Source organism: Urocampus carinirostris, chromosome 13 (assembly GCF_059441175.1).
Source record: "Urocampus carinirostris isolate Australia breed hairy pipefish chromosome 13, RoL_Ucar_1.0, whole genome shotgun sequence".
Taxonomy (NCBI): Eukaryota; Metazoa; Chordata; class Actinopteri; order Syngnathiformes; family Syngnathidae; genus Urocampus; species Urocampus carinirostris.
Window position 1 is genome coordinate 38,264,734 of NC_142361.1, and position 21,870 is coordinate 38,286,603.

Here is a 21,870-nt window from a genome sequence, read left to right on the forward strand (position 1 = left end):
TCGGACAGTGGGCAGGGGACACCCTCAACTGGTTGCCAGCCATTCGCAGGGCACACAGGGACAGACAACTCACTCGCTCGTTCACACCTAGGGACGATCACTAACTCACTCATTCACACCCAGGGGCAATTTGGACAGGCCAATTAACCTGACATGCATGTTTTTGGAATGTGGGAGGAAACCAGAGTGCCCGGAGGAAACCCACGCAAGCACGGGGAGAACATGCAAACTCCACACTGGGGGGTTCGAACTCACGACCTCAGAACTGTGCCGCACATGCGCTAACCACTGCACCGCCGTGCTGCCTTATATATATATATATATATATATATATATATATATATGTGTGTGTATATATATGTGTATATATATGTGTATATATATGTGTATATGTATATATATGTGTATATATGTCTTATATATATATGAGTTACAAATATTTCAGGTGCACTGAAAAGATATAGCTTCACCAACACGTTGTAGATGTTTATTAACAGATTAACAGGATGGCCTCGGGGTGCTGTGTTGTAGTTTAGCAACAGCGGACTACATATACACTTTTTCATTAATCTAAGTTTTATTTCAATTTTCAAACTCTAATTTCTTCAAAATGGAATTTTCCAATCGACCCCAAACAAGGCAACATTTGGAAAGTGCCATAATGGACAAAAAAACAAAACGAACAAAAATAAGCTCTGTAGCCTTATAAAAACCTTACTTGAAAGTTCAGACACTGCATATACGTTTACCTCCCCGATCTTTTTCCATTTTCAAATATTTGAAAAATCTCTGGGCAGCGCAGTGGTTAGCGCGTGTGCGGCACAGTTCTGAGGGCACGAGATCGAACCTTCCTGTGTGGAGTTTGCATGTTCTCCCCGTGCTTGCGTGGGTTTCCTCGGGCACTCCGGTTTCCTCCCACATTCCAAAATCATGCCTGTTAGGTTAATTGGCGGTCCAAATTGTCCCTAGGTGTGAATGAGCGAATGAGTAATTGCCCCTGGGTTTGAATGAGCGAGTTGGTAATCGTCCCTAGTTGTCTGTCTCTGTAACTGGTCTGTAACCAGATCAGGGTGTCCCCTACCCACTGCCCGAAGATAACTGGGATGGGCTCCAGCACCCCCGCGACCCTACTGAGGATAAGCGGTGCAGATAATGGATGGATGGATGAGAAATCTCTTAGAAGCCACTATGGCAGGTTGCTGTGAAGTCTGAATGCTAATCCGAAGCTAACTTGTGTCCTATCCATTCCGTTGCAGTCTTTGTACGCATCCATCAAGAACGACAAACTCCAGTGGACCGCGTAAGTGTCCGAAAGCGGTCCCCGGTTGCCGTGGCAACAGGGGCCCAGCCCAGGTCTCTCCAAACTTTTTCCATTTTCCGTCTTTCCTTTTCCAGCGACGAGGATGAGTCTCGAACGTCCACGTGGGAATTAGCAGACGGGCGGACCGATGCGGCGTCCCGCACTCTGAAGAGAACGACGGCGGGCCGCAATCACCTGGCGGCGGCGGCCCAGCGGGCTGATGGCGAACTCTACAAAAGCGGTTTCCTGGTGCGGAAGGTCCACGCCGACGTAGATGGCAAAAAGAGTAAGACTGCGGGTTTTTAGTTTAAACTTTAGTAGACAGGAGGGAAGACATCAATGGATTTTAAATTCGCAAGGGGAGAGTTTTTAAATGAGAGTATTCCAGTCCCCGTTCCATGCATCCATTATCTGCACCGCTTATCCTCAGTAGGGTCGCGGGGGTGCTGGAGCCCATCCCAGCTATCTTCGGGCAGTGGGCAGGGGACACCCTGAACTAGTTGCCAGCCAGTTGCACCTAGGGACAATTTAGACCCTGTTTCTGACGCCCTCCCGTGAGCTTCCATCCATCCATTAGCTGCACAGCTTATCCTCAATAGGGTCGCAGGGGTGCTGGAGCCCATCCCAGCCATCTCCAGGCAGTGGGCAGAGGACACCCTGAACTGGTTGCCAGCCAATCGCAGGGCACACAGGGACAGACAACTTCCTTACTCATTCACACCTAGGGACAATTTGGACCGGCCAATGAACCTAACATGCATGTTTTTGGAATGTGGGAGGAAACCCATGCAGGTACGGGGAGAACATGCAAACTCCACACAGGAGGTTCGATCTCATGACCTCAGAACTGTGCCGCACACGCGCTAACCACTGAGCCGCCGTGCTGCCCCCGTGAGCTTCCTTTTTCATTAAATATTTACGGTTACAAAAACAGATCGGCCCTAAGAGGTGTGGGTATCAAAGAACAGAAACATAATTGTCCGATAGCGACAACAATGTAATACCCCAAGCCAGGGTTGTCAAACTCATTTTAACTCGGGGGCCACACTATAGAACAAACATTCTGTCGGAGGCCGGTCTAGTCGATTAAAGAGAAAGAAAAAGAGAGATAAAGAAATAAGAGAAAGAGGGAGGGAAAAGGAGAGAGGGTGGGACAAAAAAGAAAAAAAGGGAGAGAGAGGGAGAGAGCGTGAGAAACGAAAGAGATAAAAAGAGAAGTCGTGAGAGAGGGGGAAAGAAAGGGAGAGGAAAAAAGAAATCCAAAGAGAAATAGAAAGACAGAAGGAGAGAAAAGAGAAATGAAAGCGCGAAGGGTAGGAAGTGAGAAAGAGAAAAGAGAGAAAAGGAAAAAAGGAAGTTAGGGCGGGTTTATTCACAACAGCAGATGTAAGTGTGCCCTCCGGAGACGACGACTCCCACCCCGATGTTTCCAGGATCATTTATACATTTCAACAAACATATCAAAAGAAATCCCACCCTTCTCCAATTTGCTATGTGGGTCTGCAACTAGCTTTAGCTTTCTTCTTATTGGCCATCTTCTCTCCGCACAATGACGCGCCGGCTCCTCCCATGGGCGTGCCAGAGAACCCCCACGTGGGCTCCACCTCCTCGCCTCGATATCTGGAATGTTCAAAAGATCCCCGAGCGTTTCTACGTCATTAGGGCCCCTCTGCGTCGGGAAGTGCTATCATATCAGCCCTTCGTCCCAGTTCCCGCTGTTCCTGTAAACATCATTCTCCACTAGGTTGCTCTGACCTCGCCCCACAGCCCAGCCAGTGAATATCTTTTGCATTAAATGGAATTTGTATTTGATCGTACAAAATCCTTTGTAACCGGGGTGTACCCGTCCCACCAAAGATCCACATTCACGCTGGACTGGATGATGAGGTTTTTATTGTAGTTGCTGCAAATGAATGAGTCACAACACGTGGTAAGCTTCTCTGCTGGCTTTGATCTCGTTGGCAGCGCGCTGTTAGACTGCCCAAAACATATCAAAGAGCTTTCTTTTCAGTTTACATAACATATATTTTAGAATATCAACCATCACAATACATTTTTACATCCATTTTAACAAGATACTTTTAACAAGAGATCGTATAGTGTTTTTTTTTAACGTTTACAATGAATTCAACATATTTTTCTTTAAACTGAATTTTAACCAACATCATCCTTTTTTATATAAAAACAGGTACAATTTACCTGCAAATGAATGAGTCACAACACAACACGTGGTAAGCTTCTCCTGGCTTTGATCTCTATAAGGGGAATTGGCATTTTAGCACAACATGTAACGTCCGGCAAAACTAACATAAAAGCCGACAGAAACAAAACGAAAATAAATCGAAACAGCTTGACAACATCAAACACATTACTGTGCATGTTAAGAGATTTGTCAGCTGTGGTTTTAATGTTTGAAATAACTTTTTTGCAGAGCACCAAAAGATCGTTTCTTACCGTTGGCAGCTCGTTGTAAACTGCCAAAAACCCCCACCTTCCTGTCGCAAAGTCTGAAGCCAAACCAAACCTTACCCCATACCAGCAGGTGGCACTGTTGGACTCATCATTGCAGGACACTTATACAAAAACTATACAACATATTTCAGCAGGAATTTCAATAAAAGAAAAGTTATTAATACACCCCTTACACTTTATAGTCAAATGTATAAAATCCTTCAGTAGGAAGGGAGGCAAGCTCTTGAGCAGGCTTCCCAGCACCAAAACAAAGGCCATCTTGATAAATAGTGAGCAAACCTCAAGAGGGCAACAATTGTTTTGAGAATACGTGTTTTGAGTATGTCTCATTTCTGCTTTCCTTTTTGTGGCAGCGGCCCGAGGCAAGCGCGGGTGGAAGTCCTTCTACGCCATCTTGAAGGGACGTGTACTCTACCTGCAGAAGGTATAGATTTTTGATTCTACACAGGTTGCGAGTTGGAAACCTGCCTCCGGCATCGCCTGATTTACCGTAAATTCCGGACTATAGAGCGCACCTGATTATAAGCCGCACCCACCACATTTTAAGAGGAAAACCGATTTTGTACTTACACAAGCCGCACCTGTATATAAGCCAAAAGCGCACACATTAAAAAAATGTAACACAAAATTAACCCAGTCCCGCGATTGTAACAGAATATCCTTCCTTAAAGTACACAGTACAAAAATAACAGCCGGCAAAATGAACGGAAAGTGATACCGGTACTTAAGGTTTGATGCAGACCTGCAGAGTCCGGGTCCCGTTGAAAGTCATCCTAGGCTAAAAGTGTATATTTCCAAAGGTAAGGGTGGGAAAAATATATATCCACTATTGTCCGCCGCGTCCACAAACAAGTCTCGCCTTTACCCCACTTCCCGTCATTCCGCGTTTGTTTCGCCCCCTCTTTTTTATTCTCCCGTGCAAAACATATCAGAATAAGTGTCTGAAATAAATACATGACAAAAATATACAGTTGCAAATACATATTATACATGGCTAGACATATTTACAAAAAAAGACGGTACACCGAGAGAGTTTTCAAAGCTTTAATAGTAATAATAATATAACTTTCATCCCAAACGGTGCCTGTGACAGGTAGCAACATGCTCGCAACACAGTAAACCGGTCTGTTAAAAAAACATACCGTACTTGTAAAAATCAGGGTAAACCGTCCTCATCTTCCTCCTTGGAACTGAAGCCATCAAAGTCTTCTTCCTCAGTGTCGGACAGAAACTTTGTCATATAGACGTCGTCCCACGCTCCCTTATTCCAAAACAACTATGTGTAGCTGCTCGATTGCTTTTAGCTTGAAAGCTGCGTCATGTGCCTTTCTTTTTGCAATTTGCATGGTGAGGATATTTCTATGCTAATTTAATTTATGCACAAGCCAAGACGTTGCAGTCTTCCTCTGCGCATATATTCCAGCGGTCTAAATCTTACCTTTTGTACTCGAGCGCCTCTGGCGGCCGTTAGAAAAATTACATAAATTGGCCGCATCACTGAATAAGCCGCAGGGTTGAAGGTTTGGGAAAAAAGTAGCGGCTTATAGTCCGGAATTTACGGTAGTTGGAGATTATTCAACTTATAAAAACCAGCGGATAACGGCTCTGCCTAATTTCTCCGGCAGGAAGATTACGGCGTCGAGCGCGAGTTGACGCAAGAGGACGTGAAAAGGGGCGTGTCCCTGCATCACGCGCTCGCCATGAGGGCGACCGATTATGCCAAGCGGCCCAACGTTTTCTACCTGCGCACCGCCGACTGGAGAGTCTTCCTCATGCAGGCGCCGTAAGTCACGATTGCCTTCCCGTTGAGAAAATTGTCACCGTCTAAGACAGGGGTGTCAAACTGGTTTTAGCCGGGGGCCACAAATGCTATAAAAAATCTCACGGGGGCCGGACTAGGAAGTGTAAAAGAAAGAGAGAGGGAGAAAAAGACAGAGTAACAGTGAGAGAAAAAGAGAGAGCAGAATAGAGATATGAATGGAGAAGAAGGGGGAAATTAATAGGGAGAGGAAAAAAAGTGGAAAAAAGAGAAAGATAAAAAGAATAAGAGAAGTGAAACGACAGAAAGATAAGAGTCAGCAGTGTGTTCCTTTCTTTCTTTCTTTCTTTCTCTGTTCCTTTCTTTTGCTCTTTCTTTGTTTGTTCCTTTCTTTCTTTCTCATTCTTTCTTTATTCATTTCTTTCTTTCTTTCTTTCTCTCGTTCATTTCTTTCTCTGTTCCTTTCTTTCTTTCTCTCTCTTCCTTCATTTCTTTTTCTTTCTTTCTCTCTTCCTTTCTTTTTCTTTCTTTCTTGTTCCTTTGTCTTTTTCCCCTCTTTATTCCCCTCTTCATTCCTTCTTTATTCTTTTTCTCTTCCTTCTCTCTGTATTTCTCTCTTCCTTTCTCACGTCCATTTTTATTTCTCTGCCCTTTGAGACACCATGTGATTAAGGGTGTCACAAATAAACATGACTTGACTTTCCTCATGCTAGAGTTTTTGAGTTTTTCCTTGCCCTCATGTAGGTTTTAGATCAGGGGATGGTGTAATAATATTCTGTAGTTTGCAATAATCTGTGGTCTGTGCAGCCCTTTGAGAATCCTTGGGAGGAATTTCACACTGCGTTTCTCACCTTAGAAGGGATTCATGTAATATCCCTGGGGTCTACTGTATCCGGAATTAAACCTGGATTTGTTTTCCCAAATCACATTAAATCCGGTTGGCGGCTGACGGCTGAAATTGACCTTTGAGGCTTGCGCAAAGCTAGCAGCGAAACATAGCGACACATCAATCACCCATTTCTTTTTTTTCTCTGTTTCTTTCTTTCTTTCTTTCTCTGTTCCATTCTTCCATTCTTTCTCTTTTCCTTTCTTTCTTTGTTCCTTTCTTTCTTTCTTTGTTCCTTTCTTTCTCTCTTTGTACCTTTCTTTCTGTTCCTTTCTCTGTTCCTTTCTTTCTTTGTTCCTTTCTTTCTCTGTTCCTTTCACTCTCTCTCTCTTCCTTCCTTCTTTTCCCTGTTCCTTTCATTCTCTCTCTTTCTTTCTTTCTTTCTTTCTTTTTCCTTTGTCTTTTTATTCCCCTCTTTATTCCTTCTTTATTTCTTTTTCTCTTCCTTCTCTCTGTATTTCTCTCTTCCTTTGATCTTTCTCCTATCCAGTCTTACTTCTCACTTCCTTCCTTTCTTCTTTCTTTTTCTCTTCATTTTATCCCTTCTTTCTTTCTCTCTTCATTTTGTCCTTTCTTTCATTCTCTCTTCCTCCCATCCTGTCTTTATGTAGTTCTCTCTTGCTTCTCTCATTGTTGCTTCCATTTGATTAAGGGCTATACAAATAAACATGACTTGACTTGACTTTCCTCATGCTAAAGTTTTTGAGTTTTTCCTTGGCCTCATGTAGGTTTTAGATCAGTGTATTAATATTCTGTAGTTTGCAATAATCTGTGGTCTGTGCAGCCCTTTGAGACTCCTTGGGAGCAATTTAACACTGCGTTTCTCACCATAGAAGGGATTCATGTAATATCCCGGAGGTCTACTGTATCCGGAATTAAACCTGGATTCATTTTCCCAAATCACATTAAATCCGGTTGGCGGCTGACGGTTGAAATTGACCTTTGAGGCTTGCGCAAAGCTAGCAGCGACACATCAATCACCTGGGCGGCCATCTTTACCCCTTTACGCTTCAGGTCCAGCGAAGACATGCGGTCCTGGATCACTCGCATCAACGTGGTAGCGGCCATGTTCTCCGCTCCCCCCTTCCCGGCTGCCGTGGGATCGCAGAAGCGCTTCGCTCGCCCGCTGCTGCCCGGCTCGGCCACTAAACTCTCGCAGGTGCGCCCGCGCCCGCATCCCGTTCGGCTTAACCGCTCGACCGACGGCCTTTTCGTTTCGCAGCAGGAGCAGGCGGCGTCGCACGAGTCTCGTTTCCGGGCGGCGTCCTCGGAGCTGGAGAAACTGATCGGCGGCGCGCAGACGTGTAAAGTCAAGAATCGCGAGCAGGACGAGCAAAAAGCGCGACGGGAGTATCTGGAGTTTGAGGTAGGTCGAGAGGATTTCTTCCTACTTTTCCACATCTTAAAGGGACGGCGTGTATTGTTCTACCTCTAGATTTCTTTGGATTGTGTAGTGCCGGAGCAAAACTCCAGGTAGAAATCAAATTTTCATAATTACCCATCACTGATGCAGTGTTCATTTGAGCTGTGAAAAGTGATGGGTCCCGGGGACTCGCATGCTCAAAAATCTATGGGTCCCAAAAGAGATCTATGGCTCCCCAAAATTTTGTGTTATCGAGGTTGAAATTGTAAATCAGCGACAAATATATATTATAAATCTATATATTCATTCAGTTTTAATCATCACACTTGGTAATACAAAGCAGTTATCACTTCAGATTATACAAAATAATATAACTGAAATATTAGTCTATATATTCATGCAGTTTTAATCACTTCAGATTTTTCAGTTCATATATTCTTCGTGGTTTGCAGTCCCGCCACAGTTGTACCGCCTTTTCAAGCTCCAATTGCAGCAACGGAGTTTACATAGCTAATTTGTGGTTTTCATTGTCGTTGTGCCGATTTCCAATGTGCTTTTCTGTCAGTTCGTATTGGGAAATGATTTATGCGATCCAGTTTTTTTGTCACGCTGGGTACACGCATCACAGAACCTCCATTATCATACTCCTCATAGCGTAACCAGGAATATAATTGAGTCACTTTTGGCAGAAAAGTCCTTTTCTTGCTAGGAGAATTCTTTTGTTTATTATCTTTCGTCGAATCGTTCGCTTCAACACACGTGTTTTCCTTGCCTTCGCGGTCTTCCAGAGAATTTCTCCGCCGTTTTTTCGTGCCGGAATTATTGCCGTTGTTACCACTTTCTGTGTTATGTTACAACTTATTACCGACACTGAAGAAATGACCAATTTTTTGTCAATTTGCACCTCATACCAACTGTTTTTTCGGAGGCATACTTCTCTTTCACTCGACAACCGCCACAACAATGACGTCATCTCGAAACAACGAGATCTCGTTTGCCGAGATCGACGTGAGACCAAAACAACAACGGCGGATCTGCCTTACAAAAGTAATGGGGTAATAATGACAATTTGGTCTGGGACACACGTTGATTTGACACAATGCGCCCCCAGCAAAAATGATGCGTCTAGGACGCAGGCAAACCAGAACACTGCTGATGAGCTATTATCAGAACACTCAGGTGTTCTTACTGGGCTACTACATTGGTGACCCGTTTTACACTATATACATGTGAATGGCAAGATTTATATTCCATTTGAACTACTAATAATCAAATGTTCATTACATTCCTTAGAAAAATGTGTTTTTAAAAATATCCAAACAATTGTAATTATACCTTTCAGTTACAAACTTTTGAGGTTTCGAATTTGTTACCGCACTGCTTGCGCAATGTCGATGCCAGCATGGTGCATTTGACCACTAGATGGCAGTGTGTCAAAACAAATACACTGGTTTACCGCTGGTGTAGCGCAACTGAAAACGAGTGCTAGAAAGCCCAAGGAAGAATACAAACTACTGAGATTAACAAGAGCCCAGCAAGATGGCGTGCAATTATGTACAGTCCCTTTAGGTCAGGGGAGTCAAACAGGCGGCCCGTGGGCCGGATCAGGCCCGCCAAGGGATTGATTCTGGCCCGCGAGACAGCGCTCAGAGAAGCGCAAGAGAAAAAAGAGCTGCAGGTTGAAATGTGTCCACTTGATGTTGCCAAAGCCAGGTGCCACTCACAAAGACGCTGTACTTTATTTCTCTCTCTCTCACTCACTCTCTCACTGTCTGTCTCTCTCTCTCTCTCTCTCTCACTGTCTGTCTCTCTCTCTCTTTCACTGTCTGTGTGTCTCTCTCTCTCTCTTTCACTGTCTCTGCCCTTTTTTCTTTTTTTGTTTCTCTTTGTCTCTTTCTCTGTATGTCTTTTTACCTTCTTTCGCTCTCTCTTCCTGTTCTCTTTCTCTCTCTTGCTTTCCCCTTCTCTCTTTCTCCGCTTCTTTCTTTCCTTTTTCTCTTGGATTCCTTTCTTTCTCTCTCTCTCTGTCTTTCCCCCTCTTTCACTATTTCTTTTTTATCTTTTTTTTCTCACATTCTCTACCTCTTTTTTTATCTTTTTTTCTCCCTTTCTCTTTTCCTTGTTCCACACTCTTTATCTCCCTCTCTCTCTGATTTTTTTCTCTTTTTTGTTTTATCTTTCTCTTTAATCTACTAGTCCGGCCCCTGAGAGAATGTTTGTTCCATTGTGTGGCTCCGAGTTAAAATGAGTTTGACACCCCTGCTCTAAGTGAAGCTCATGAAAAATAAATGCAAATTTCTTATGAGCATTTAAAAAGGAAAGACGTGATTTAATAATCGTTTGTGCATATTTGTGGTTTTATTTAAATCAATATTATTTGTTTGAATATTTTCTTTCCACCACTAGGAGCGCTAAATAACACACACTGTCCTTAATGTATTCACCACAATGTAGTCATTTGTTATCATTTAGCAAGTTATTGAAGTTAAAAGGATGTGCTGAGGGGGAAATGGAATCTCCTTTTCCAAAAAAACGTGGGAAAACTAACCACACATCTGTCCTGTCATAATTTCAGGGTTGGGTAGGGTTACTTTAACTGGATTACTTTCAATGACTTTTGGATTACTCCAATACCAAATATGCTCATAAAAGACAAAAGAAACTAAATATGGATACAATTACTACATTTTGTGCAGGCTTGGGGAGTAACGGAACACATGGAACGGCAAAAATGATGTTTAGATTGATTTTCATTTTGTTTCTGTCGCATTTTATGTTCGCTTTGCCGGAGATCAAAGAGATCAAAGCCAGGAGAGAAAGCTTACCACCAGTGTTCCCTCTAAGCTGCGCGCGTGCGCAATCGCGCTATGCCCGCGCATTCTCAGCGCACAAGAAAATCTAGCCAGCGCACAAAAATCAGGGCTCAAAATTACTAATTAAGAAGCGACTTAAGTCAAAGTTACAGTGGATGAAGGTAAAAATACATGGGTTCCCCTGACGTTGTGTCCTAAATGCGGTATTTTGAAGTCAATGTCGAGCGAAGTTGAAAAGTAAAGTCAGTAGATTTTCGAGAACCGGCTCCTTCGGCTCGGCTCACTAAAAGGAACCGGCTCTTTCGGGTCCTAAACGGCTCTTCAGGTTGTTTTTGCTTCTTTAATCCCAACATGACCAAATATTATGTAAAATTATGCAAAAAATGACTTTAAAGGAAGGGGAAATAGAACAAAAAAGAAAAAAAATACCAAAATGAAAAAGTAGTGAAAAGCTGAGGGAAAAAAGAAGAAAAAGTTTGTGTTGCATTCAAATAATTTCCAATTATACCAAGTGAATCTTGTTGCCAACATTGTACTTCCACTAAAAGATGTGATTAAGTACAGTTCTGTATCTTACAACCGACTCAATAAGCCCCCAAAAATGTTAATATTATGCCACAAAATATATCAGGAAGTAAAAAGAAATGGAAATCTTGTGAAATAATTGTAAGACCATATGACGTTTGTAGGCCGTACAACCTTTGCAATAGTACATGAGTCAATTTATTCAAAAGAGAAAAATCATTTTGCATTGCCGGAAACTCGACAAAATGTAACTTGATGTCAAGTTTTGGAAATGTTTGATAATGAATTATCTTGCCACACTTGGGATTGCTGTTGCTCACTGTTGTTTCAAGCGTTGCTCACCGACTTTGTGTGAACGCTCAGACCCCGGGAAAATGACAGGGAACATTGATTACCACGTGTTGTGAGTCATCATTTTATTCATATTTAGTTTCTTTTGTCTTTCATTAGCATATTTGGTATTGGAGCAATCCAAAAGTCATTGAAAGTAATCCAGTTAAAGTAACCCTACCCAACCCTGCATAATTTGAGAGAAATGATCCATCAATTATTCCTATTGCCGGCTGTTTGCCGACACCGCCCCTTTGTGTTTTCCCATCCAGAAAACGCGCTACGGTACGTACGCCATGCTGCTGCGTGCAAAGTTGTCCGCCGGCGAGCAGGATTTAGAGGCCCTGGAGGCACGACTCTTCCAGGAGAGCGAGGTCCAGAAGGATGTCAAGGTGTCCTCTTCGCACTTACCCTCCAAGGAAAGCGACGAGGATGGGAAAGACAAGTCGGCAAAAGCGGCGCCGTAAAAAAGAAAAAAAAAAACAGGGGGGGAGAAGACTTTGATGCTTCCCGGGGCTCTTTTTTTTCCTCATTCTCTCTACCGCGGATGCTGTTTCCAGGGCAACCGGCGGGAGGCAGGTCGCCGCGGCAACCGCTCTCCGCGGCAGAATCCGCTCACTCATGCACAAGACGGACGAGGCTCCTTCGAAATATTTATTGACGGTCTCGGTATCGACGACAAGTATCGTTACTCAGGGCGAAGGCCGAAAAGGTCTCCACCAATCAGTGATCGGCCGGCGGAGGCTGCTCGTCTTCTATTGGCTGACTGCCGAAGCCGCTGTCCACCGTCGATTCTGATTGGAGCAAAAAGCAACAAACGCTTCGGCGTCATTTTCGAAAGATTTCAATTTAACGTTTCGTATGTTCTTATAGACCAGGGGTCGGGAACTTTTTGGACTCGAATAGCCATAAAAGCAAAAATATGAAAACGTTTAAAAATGACCGTATTTTCCGCACTATAAGGCGCACCGGGTTATAGTGCGCACCCCCCAACAAATAGTTTTTGGTCCTATATTTTCCATACATAAGGCGCACCGGATTATAAGGCGCTACAATGGGAACGTGGACAAAACAGTCAGATAGTTCAGTCAAACTGATTACGCCCTTAACATTCCCAAAGCTTGCAAAGAAGCAAATACGTGTCGTAGACACGTGCGGATGCGGTGTCCGTACGATGTCACCAATCACTCAAATGCATCGTTCCAAATATCATTCGGAAGGACAGCAAAGTAAGAATTTGATTGTGCAGGGAAACGGGGTTCTTTACTGTGCATATGACGATAAACACTGAATTGAATTGAGTTTAAAAATAGACTCATCACAGAAACATCAAGATCGTTCTAAAACAAGATACCGGGAAAATATAAAGCCGCGTAGCACACCTAAGTTCTCTTGCAGCCATCACGTTCAATAATGATACGTAACCGTGGTCTTCTTACAACCGTGAGTGTAGTCAATCCAGGTTAGTAAAATATTTACAAATACAGAATAGTAAAAAATGTTTTTTCTATGCCGTAGTGCAACCCAACCTGTGATTCACATTCATCTTTTTCGGCGAATTGCAGGCTTTGTTTCGCCCCTTTAGCCTATGCGAGCCTGTAAATGATAAAAAGGATCCCGCCCCTTTACCTCCGAATATTTTTAGCCAATGGTGACTGATTCAAATGATGATTGACACATTGGTTAGGAAATGAAACGCCGGTATATAAATCCCATTATACACCGCGTACGACTTCGCCTTCGGGGGAAAATCGAGTCGGCGGCTGCTTGCCTTAGTTACAAGACTTTGCGACTTAATATTGATCCATATATAAGGCGCACTGTATTATAAGGCGCATGGTCAGCTTTTGAAAAAAAGAAAGGCTTTTAGGTGCGCCTTATAGTGCGGAAAATACGGTAACTAATTATTATATTTTAAACTCACTCTCCAGGCTAAAGCTAATGATATGATAATGACAGAGCCTGTGTCCCATATCAACATAACGCTTAAAATTCGTCTCCCTCCCGAACTTAAGAGTGATTAATTGTCATTTTCAGTTTCAAGAATAGTTCTTTAGTAAAAATGTCACAAAATACCGCAAACGAGTATATTAATGTCTTTACCTTCAGTGCAGACGACGCTGGGAGAGGAGTAGGCGTGTCCTGTGTTAAGCTCCGCCCATTCCTACTGTTCACCAAATCAAATCACTCTAGTTGCTTTGCAAGAGCCATTGGGTAATGTGAGTGTGGCTTTTCATTATAAAGTCTCTCAACAATATACAGAGTGTTTCATGAGCTTCCATATAACGGATTATTACAGTCTGGTGCAATGTTCCCTCTAAGCTGCGTGTGTGCGCAATTGCGCACTACCCAGAGCTTTTCTGCGCACAAGGAAATCTAGCCAGCTCACAAAAATCAGGGCTCAAAATTGCTAATTAAGAAGCCAATTAAGTCAAAGTTACAGTGCATGAAGGTCAAAATCCACGGGTTCCCCTGACGCTGTGTTCTAAATGCGGTATTTTGAAGTCAATGTCGAAGTAGAACGAAGTTGAGTTTTTCGAGAACAGGCTTTTTCGGCTCAGCTCACTAAAAACAACCGGCTCTTTTGGGTCCCAAATGGCTCTTCAGGTTGTTTTTGCTTCTTTAATCCCTACACGACCAAATATTATGTAAAACTTTGCATAAAATGACTTAAAGGAAGGGGGGGAAATAGAACGAAAACGAAAAAAATACCAAAATGAAAAAGTAGTGAAAAGCTGAGAACAAAACGAAACAAAAGAAAGAGAAAAAAGAGCAGGAAAATTTCAGAAAAAGTCAGAAGAAAAAAAAAAAGAAGCAAATAAAGGGAAAAAAGGTAATAGAGAACAAAAAAGTAACAGCTAGGAAAAAATAAACATTGTGTTTATTTTTTCCTAGCTGTTACTCCTTTAAAAAAAAAGGAGACAAAAACGGAAAAAGAGGAAAAAGTTTGTGTTGCATTCAAATAATTTCCAATGACACCAAGTCGATTTTGTTGCCAACATTTTACTTCCACTAAAAAAATGTGATTAAATACAGTTGTGTATCGTGCAACCGACTCAATAAGCCCCCAAAAATGTTAGCATTATGCGACAAAAGATACCAGGTAAAAAAAAGAAATGGAAATTTTGTGAGAGAATTATAAAAACAAACGACGTTTGTAGGCCGTAAAACCTTTGCAATAATATATTAATCAATTCATTTCAAGAGTGAAAAATGTTTCTGCATTGCCGAAAACTCAGCAAAATGTAACGTGATGTCAAGTTTTGGACATGTTTGATCATTAATTATCATGCCACACTTGGGATTGCCGTTGCTCACTGTTGTTTCAAGCGTTGCTCACCGACTTTGTGTGAACGCTCAGACCCGGAAGGAAAATGACAGGGAACATTAGTCTGGTGGTGTGATACCCTGACTGTAAATATGAGTTAAAATGGTGTCCGATATATACTAGACTGAACTCTAAAATCAATTGGCACGGTCTGGGCTTTGCGACAATCGGCACCAGGTCTAACAATAGGTCAAGTAACAGCGAACATTATTTTTTTTATCCTGAGCCATATGTTCTCATGAAAGTGCCATATAAGGCTCACGAGCAATGTTCCCTGTCATTTTCCTTCCGGGTCTGAGCGTTCGCACAAAGTCGGTGAGCAACGCTTGAAACAACAGTGAGCAACCATAATCCCAAGTGTGGCAAGATAATTCATTATCAAACATGTCCAAAACTTGACATCACGTTACATTTAGCCGAGTTTCCGGCAATGCAAAATTGTTTTTCTCTTTTGAATGAATTGACTCATGTACGATTGCAAACGTCGTTTGTTCTTACAATTCTTTCAGAAGATATCCATTTCTTTTGATTTCCTGATATATTTTGTCGCATAATATTAACGTTTTTGAGGGCTTATTGAGTCGGTTGTAAGATACAGAACTGTACTTAATCACATTTTTGAGTGGAATTACAATGTTGGCAACAAGATTGACTTGGTATAATTGGAAATGATTTGAATGCGACACAAGCTTTTTATTATTTTTTCTGTGTTTTTATTTCTACTTTTTTTTTTAATTCCTCTGAAAAAATCTCATTGTGTTTATTTTTTCCGAGCTGTTGCTTTTTTCTGTTCTCTATTTACTTTTTTCCCTACATTTCTTTTTCTTTTTTTCTGGCTTTCTTCTAAATTGTTCCTTCTTTTTTCTCTTTGTTTTTTTTTCTCAGCTTTTCACTACTTTTTCATTTCGGTATTTTTTTTCTTTTTTGTTCTATTCCCCCCTTCCTTTAGATCATTTTGTGCATAATTTTACATAATTTTGGGTCATGTTGGGATTAAAGAAGCAAAAACAACCCAAGAGCCATTTAGGACCCGAAAGAGCCGGTTCCTTTTAATGAGCCGAGCCGAAGGAGCCGGTTCTCGACCAACTCTACTGACTTTACTCAACTTCATTCTACTTCGACTCGACTTCCAAATACCGCATTTAGGACACAAGGTACGGGGAACCCGTGTATTTTTACCTTCATGCACTGCAACTTTGACTTAAGTCGCTTCTCAGTTAGTAATTTTGAGCCCTGATTTTTGTGCGCTGGCTAGATTTTCTTGTGCGCTGAGAATGTGCGAGCAGTGCGCGATTGCGCACACGCGCAGCTTAGAGGGAACACTGCTAGCGAGCCATAGGTTCCCGACCCCCATTATCGACCGTCCTCGAAAATCGCACTTCCGAAATCGAATGAACTCCCTCCATCCGAAATAAAAGGAAAAACACAACTCTTTTTTAACCTCCTCCCAGATTAACGAAGAGTAAATACAGTAGACCCCCGGGATACATTATCCCTTGTCGTACGTTATTTTCACTTTAAGGTACGAAATAAGCTAGGGGGGGTTTCAGCCCCTCTTTACAACATGACATGGCTCCCAAGGATTGCGGTGATGCTAAAGGGAAAAGCAAAAACATGGAAGTGCCACCCTCGCTAATTTGCAAGACAATTGTTAAGAATAAGGAGGCAATTAAAGCAAGACAATCTTCTAAAGCACAGGTGTCAAACAGGCGGCCCGCGGGCCAAACCAGGCTTGCTAAGGGATTGAATCCGGCCCGCGAGACGACACTCAGAGAAGCGCAAGAGAAAAACAAGCTGCAGGTTGAAATAGGTCGACTTGATGTTGCCAAAGCCAGGAGCCTCGAACAAAGACACTATACTTGTATTTATTTTTCTTTCTCTCTCTCTCTCTTTCTTTTCCACCCCTTTTCTCCCACTCTGTCTCTTTCACTCTCTGTGTCTCTCTTTTTCTCTTCCTTTGTTGCTCTTTGTCTCTTTCTCTCTCTGTGTCTTTTAACCTCTAACATTTTTCCTTTTCTCTCTTTTCTCTTTCTCTCTTACTACCCTTCGCGCTTTCTTTTCCCTTTTCTCTCCTTCTGTCTTTCTATTTCACTTTGGATTTCTTTCTTCCTCTCCCTTTCTTTTCCCCCTCTCTCACAACTTTTTATCTTTTGTTTCTCATGTGCTCTCCCTCTTTTTCTTTCTTTGTCCCGCCCTCTGTCCTTTTCCCTCCCTCTTTCTCTTATTTCTTTATCTCTTTCTCTTTAATCGACTAGTCCGGCCCCCGACAGAATGTTTGTTCTATCGTGTGGCCCCCGAGTTCAAATGAGTTTGACACCCCTGGTCTAAAGGCATGACAATCATAAGTTGAAGTTTTCATAAAAACAATAAAGATCTGCATTTCTATAGCGCTTTTCAAGTCAAGACTTCCCAAAGCGCTTTACAATGTGATTCACATTACCCAACAGCAGACATGCAGCCATGTAAGGCGCAAACCTGCTTATTGGGGGTATTAGGGGTTCAGCGTCTTACCCAAGGACACTTCGACAAGTAACACAGAGGAGCCGGGATTCGAAATGCGGTCTCTTAATCCCAAGACGAGCGCTCTACCTCCTGAGCCACTGCCAATAACATTTACATTTTTAATACACCTCTTCCCCCTCTGCTTCCACCCTCTAACTCTACCGTACCAGCTTTTATCCCATCACACCAGAATTAAATAAGATTTTGTTTTCCTTTCACATGTATACTTAATTATAATATGCATATGCAGGAATAGCAAACAATTATAGTTACTAAATACTATTTTGTTATTTTAATGTTTCTATCTTGGGTATCGGAGGTTTGGAGATCATTACCAAAGGTGTCTGTCCCGTTATACAGACATTTCACTTTGCGATCCCGACTTCAGAACGGATGAATGTCGTATCCCGGGGGTCTAATCAGAGAGTTATGGAAAACAAATCCAATTGCACTTAGGCTGGCCTCTAGTGGAAGGAAGTGAGAATAACACGGTGAGTTTGATGCACTAATATATGTAAAATACTAGGAAAGGGCGTAAAAAAGACAATTTTTTTGCAAAAGAGGACGTTTTTTTTTTACCTACGGTAAAAACGTAGCTTAATTAGCTACCCGAAGATAACGGCTAGCAATGCTAAGGTAGCAACGCTTCGTTCGGTTTGTTGACGGGCTGAAAGTGAAGGGAAACGCTCACCGTTGCCGCCTTCGAGCTACAAAACTCGGTTAAAACATAAAATGGACGAACTTGAGTTATTTTAGACGGCGAACGTGTTTTTCACAGCGTCTCATACAACCGGAAGTCGCATATCCAACCCGGAAGCCGCCATCTTTGCGATCAAACGCACCACAACAGTATACAGAATGTATAAAAATGTATGTATAAAGAATTCAGAGTCATAATGAACAAATTATATACAGAAATATATATATGCTAACTATTTAACTGTGTTCAGGCAGAAACTGTAACGATCTGTTTTTTTGAACAAGCTATGAATGTCAAGGTATCGGTAAACTGCTTTCCAATCAGTTATTCGTGTTAACTTTTTGCACTGGATGCTTTTTGTAAGCACACATTATTTAAATAAATGTACGTTGGTTTTAAAAAGAATTATTTTGTTTAAAATCAACGGAAATTTGACTCAATACTTGAAATTACATTTTCAATGGGCTCGATTTTTATTCTTGAAAGCTAGGTTGGCCTGGAGAGGGATCGGCGCCACCAGGGTATACCTGCCCAAGACACACCACAGGTAATGGTGCCCCTTATGACCAGGGTTGGGTAGGGTTACTTTAATTCAATTACTTTCAATGACTTTTGGATTACTCCAATACCAAATATGCTCATAAAAGACAAAAGAAAGTAAATATGAATAAATTGATGACTCTCCACACGTGGTAAGCTTTCTCTCCTGGCTTTGATCTCCAGGCAAAACGAACATCAAATGCGACAAACAAAATGAAAATAAATCCAAACATAATTTTTGCCGGGCAGCACGGTGGGGCAGTGGTTAGCGCGTGTGCGGCGCAGTTCTAAGGTCTTGGGAACCTCCTGTGTGGGTTTAAATCCAGCTACCAGCCTACCTGTGCGGAATTTGTATGTTCTCCCCGTGCGTGCGTGGGTTTCCTCCGGGCACTACGGTTTCCTCCCACATTCCAAAGACATGCATTTCAGGTGGATTGGCCGTTCCAAATTGTCCCTAGGTGTGAATGAGCGAGCGAGTTGTCTGTCCCTGTGTGCCCTGCGATTGGCTGGTAACCAGTTCAGGGTGTCCCCTGCCCACTGCCCGATGATTGCTGGGATGGGCTCCAGCACCCCTGGACCCTACTGAGGATAAGCGGTGTAGCTAGAGAGATGAGACAATTTTTGCCGTTCCATGTGTTCCGTTACTCCCCAAGCCTGCACAAAATGTAGTCATTTTATTCCTATTTAGTGTCTTTTGTCTTTTATTAGCATATTTGGTATTGGAGTAATCCAAAAGTCATTGAAAGTAATCAACTTAAAGTAACCCTACCCAACCCTGATCCCAGGCAACCATAACGCCTAGCTTGGCCTAACTTGCGCGTTCGTCATCACCTTGTCTGAGTTTGTCTTGCGGCACGTCGAGCGTCCGCTGGCGTCGCAGCAGGCGGGCACCCTCCTGCACGCCCAGCGACTCCAAGGCCTCCAGCATGTCTTCCATCGGACCTCCACCCAACTGTTGTGAAAACATCAGGAAAAGGACGGGGAAAATGCCAGTAACGCTACTGCGCACTGACCTGGTAGTGTTCTAAGAGGCTGTGGTAAGGAGTGGGGCTATCCTGGTACAGGTGAGCTAGCGTCATCATCCCCAGCTTGTCGGCAAGTCTGTTCCAGGGAACGCCGGCGTGGCTTAGCGTTGCCACCAGCTCGCTCAGCGTGCCTTCATCCACGCGCCAACGTTCTTTGTCTGCCGCCGTCGCGACACCTGGAGATGAAGGACGCGCGGCTTGTCAACGACGCCCACGAGACACGGACGACACGCCACCAACCTGTTTTATCTGTGTTCTTCTGGGCCAGGTGAGGAGCGGGCACGCAGGTCAACAGTTTCCTAACCTGCGGCGACACAAAGTGGCGCTTTTAAACCTGCGACTATCGTGGAGCAGCCCGAGCAATATGCCCCAAAATATGTACAACAAGATGCTAGGAGTCTTGGCGTGAGAGGGAGAACTCGTTTAATTATCTTCATCAGCGTACAAAACAGAGGTCTCTTCCGTCTCCAGAGACAATTGGCTTTTTATATCCTAATACAGTGGAACCTCGGTTCTCGACCACAATCCGTTCCAGAACTCTGTTCGAAAACCGATTTGTTCGATCACCGAAATCGTTTTTCCCATTAAAAGTAATGTCAAATCGTTTTAATCCGTTCCAACACCCTGAATGTTTACCATGAACGTAAACATGAAGCTAACCCAGGCTAATCGTACGTTCGCGTTAGCGTAATCTTCCGTACGAAAGATTGTGACAGGAACCATTAGTCTTAAAAGCCTTGCAGGTCCTCAAATAAGTTAAATGGAACCTGCAAAACACAGTATCAACATCTACAGTGAAGAGGTGACTCCAAGAGGCTGGCTTCACAGCAGAGTGGTAAAGGAAATCCGTTATTTGAGACAGGCCAAAAAAAAAAGGAAGAGATTAATATGGGTATAAGAACACAGACATCGGACAACTCATTTGATGAATAAAAGTGTGACATTTTTAAAGAAACCCCAAACTTTTGAATGGTAGTGTACACCATTGTCAAACATATTTTTAAAAGGACAGTGTGTGATATTTTACCACTAGATGGCACTGTATTGTGTAGTGCAAGCAAAAACAAATAAGAATATTACAAACTATGGAAACTCAGGAACCATCTTTTCATTTTTTCGGCCCTGCCTTTTGCAATCAGGTCGTTTACACGTCATTTAGCACCCGGGTCTCTACAAAAAGTGGCTAGCGCTTCATCGGAAAGGGAGCTCCGTTCCAACACCCTGAATGTTTAACGTAAACATAGAGCTAACCCAGGCTAATCGTACGTTCGCGTTAGCGTAATCTTCCGTACGAAAGATCACGCTAACATGAAAGTGTAAAAAATTAAAAAAAAGTATTATGAACAGGATTTCTTACCTTTGTGGTGGACGGTGGGGAGAGAAAAATCCTCAAAAGTTTTTCAACCTCTTCCAAAACTTGCGGCAGTTGCTTGCTTATAGCGCTAACTTCCTTAGCCGCATCGCTCGATTTCACAGCCTCCTTATTCTTTACTATCGTACTGATAGTAGATTTAGCCATGCTGTATTCACCAGCAAGATCGGAAATTCGTACACCTTTTTCATATTCAGCTATTATGTCTTTCTTAAAGGCAATAGTTGGACGAACAACTTTTTTTTTTTCACCTGTCCTGCGTGCACCGACCTTCTTCGGAGGCATAATTAGGGGCTAAAACACCCGTACGCCGCTCAGCATCGCACCCTAGCGTACCGGCGTTCGAACTCCGATTTTTTGACTGAACAGCGAAGCAAGAATTTCTCGAAAAATTTTTGGTCGAACACCGATTTGTCCGAACTGAGAGGCGTTCGAAAACCGAGGTTCCACCGTACAACGTCTTGTATTACTTTCGCCCCTCCCCCTCGCACGTGTTTATCTCAAAATGCACGCTACCAGACAGAATGTTTTGTCCTCTTTCGATTCCCAATTTCCAAGGGGGCAGCAGGTAGAGCGCTCGTCTTGGAATCAAGAGATCGCAGTTCGAATCCCGGCTCCTCCGTGTTACATGTCGAAGTGTCCTTGGGTAAGACACTGAACCCCTAATGCCCCCAATAAGCAGGTTAGCGCCTTACATGGCTGCACGGCCGCTGTTGGGAAATGTGAAGCACACTGTAAAGCGCTTTGGGAAGTCTTGACTTGAAAAGCACTATATAAATGCAGATCATTTCATTATATGGGGTTAGCTTGACCGCATGTTCCCTGCCAAGAAGGACTTGGCAAAGAAGAACGTCATTCCTTGGCAGCCCGAGGCGATCATTTCTAACATTCGCGGACATTTACACCTGGGAGAAACAAGCCAGGAATTTCCCGTTTTAAACGAATGCGATCTCCT

The 21,870-nt window shown here is 42.9% G+C and overlaps 2 protein-coding genes across 3 annotated transcripts in view; one reads left to right on the forward strand and one right to left on the reverse strand.

The window, feature by feature from the left end:
* Positions 1-13,416, forward strand: part of psda (pleckstrin and Sec7 domain containing a) — a 26,420-nt gene extending 13,004 nt beyond the window's left edge. Inside the window, exons 12-18 of one of the 2 annotated variants that reach the window (XM_088351934.1) lie at positions 1,257-1,300; positions 1,396-1,586; positions 4,126-4,196; positions 5,398-5,555; positions 7,432-7,576; positions 7,640-7,783; positions 11,721-13,416. In XM_088351934.1, coding sequence (XP_088208060.1) covers positions 1,257-1,300; positions 1,396-1,586; positions 4,126-4,196; positions 5,398-5,555; positions 7,432-7,576; positions 7,640-7,783; positions 11,721-11,915 — 948 coding nt within the window. In that variant the 3' untranslated portion in view covers positions 11,916-13,416. The remainder of the gene's footprint in view (positions 1-1,256; positions 1,301-1,395; positions 1,587-4,125; positions 4,197-5,397; positions 5,556-7,431; positions 7,577-7,639; positions 7,784-11,720) is intronic. The other variant, XM_088351936.1, reaches the window with a different exon arrangement.
* nfkb2 (nuclear factor of kappa light polypeptide gene enhancer in B-cells 2 (p49/p100)) overlaps positions 12,090-21,870 on the reverse strand; it is a 26,038-nt gene continuing 16,257 nt past the window's right edge. Inside the window, exons 19-22 of the mRNA XM_088351937.1 lie at positions 19,784-19,847; positions 19,532-19,719; positions 19,350-19,470; positions 12,090-12,242 (exon numbers count right to left, since the gene is read on the reverse strand). Of these exons, the coding sequence (XP_088208063.1) occupies positions 12,172-12,242; positions 19,350-19,470; positions 19,532-19,719; positions 19,784-19,847 (444 nt within the window). The 3' untranslated portion in view covers positions 12,090-12,171. The remainder of the gene's footprint in view (positions 12,243-19,349; positions 19,471-19,531; positions 19,720-19,783; positions 19,848-21,870) is intronic.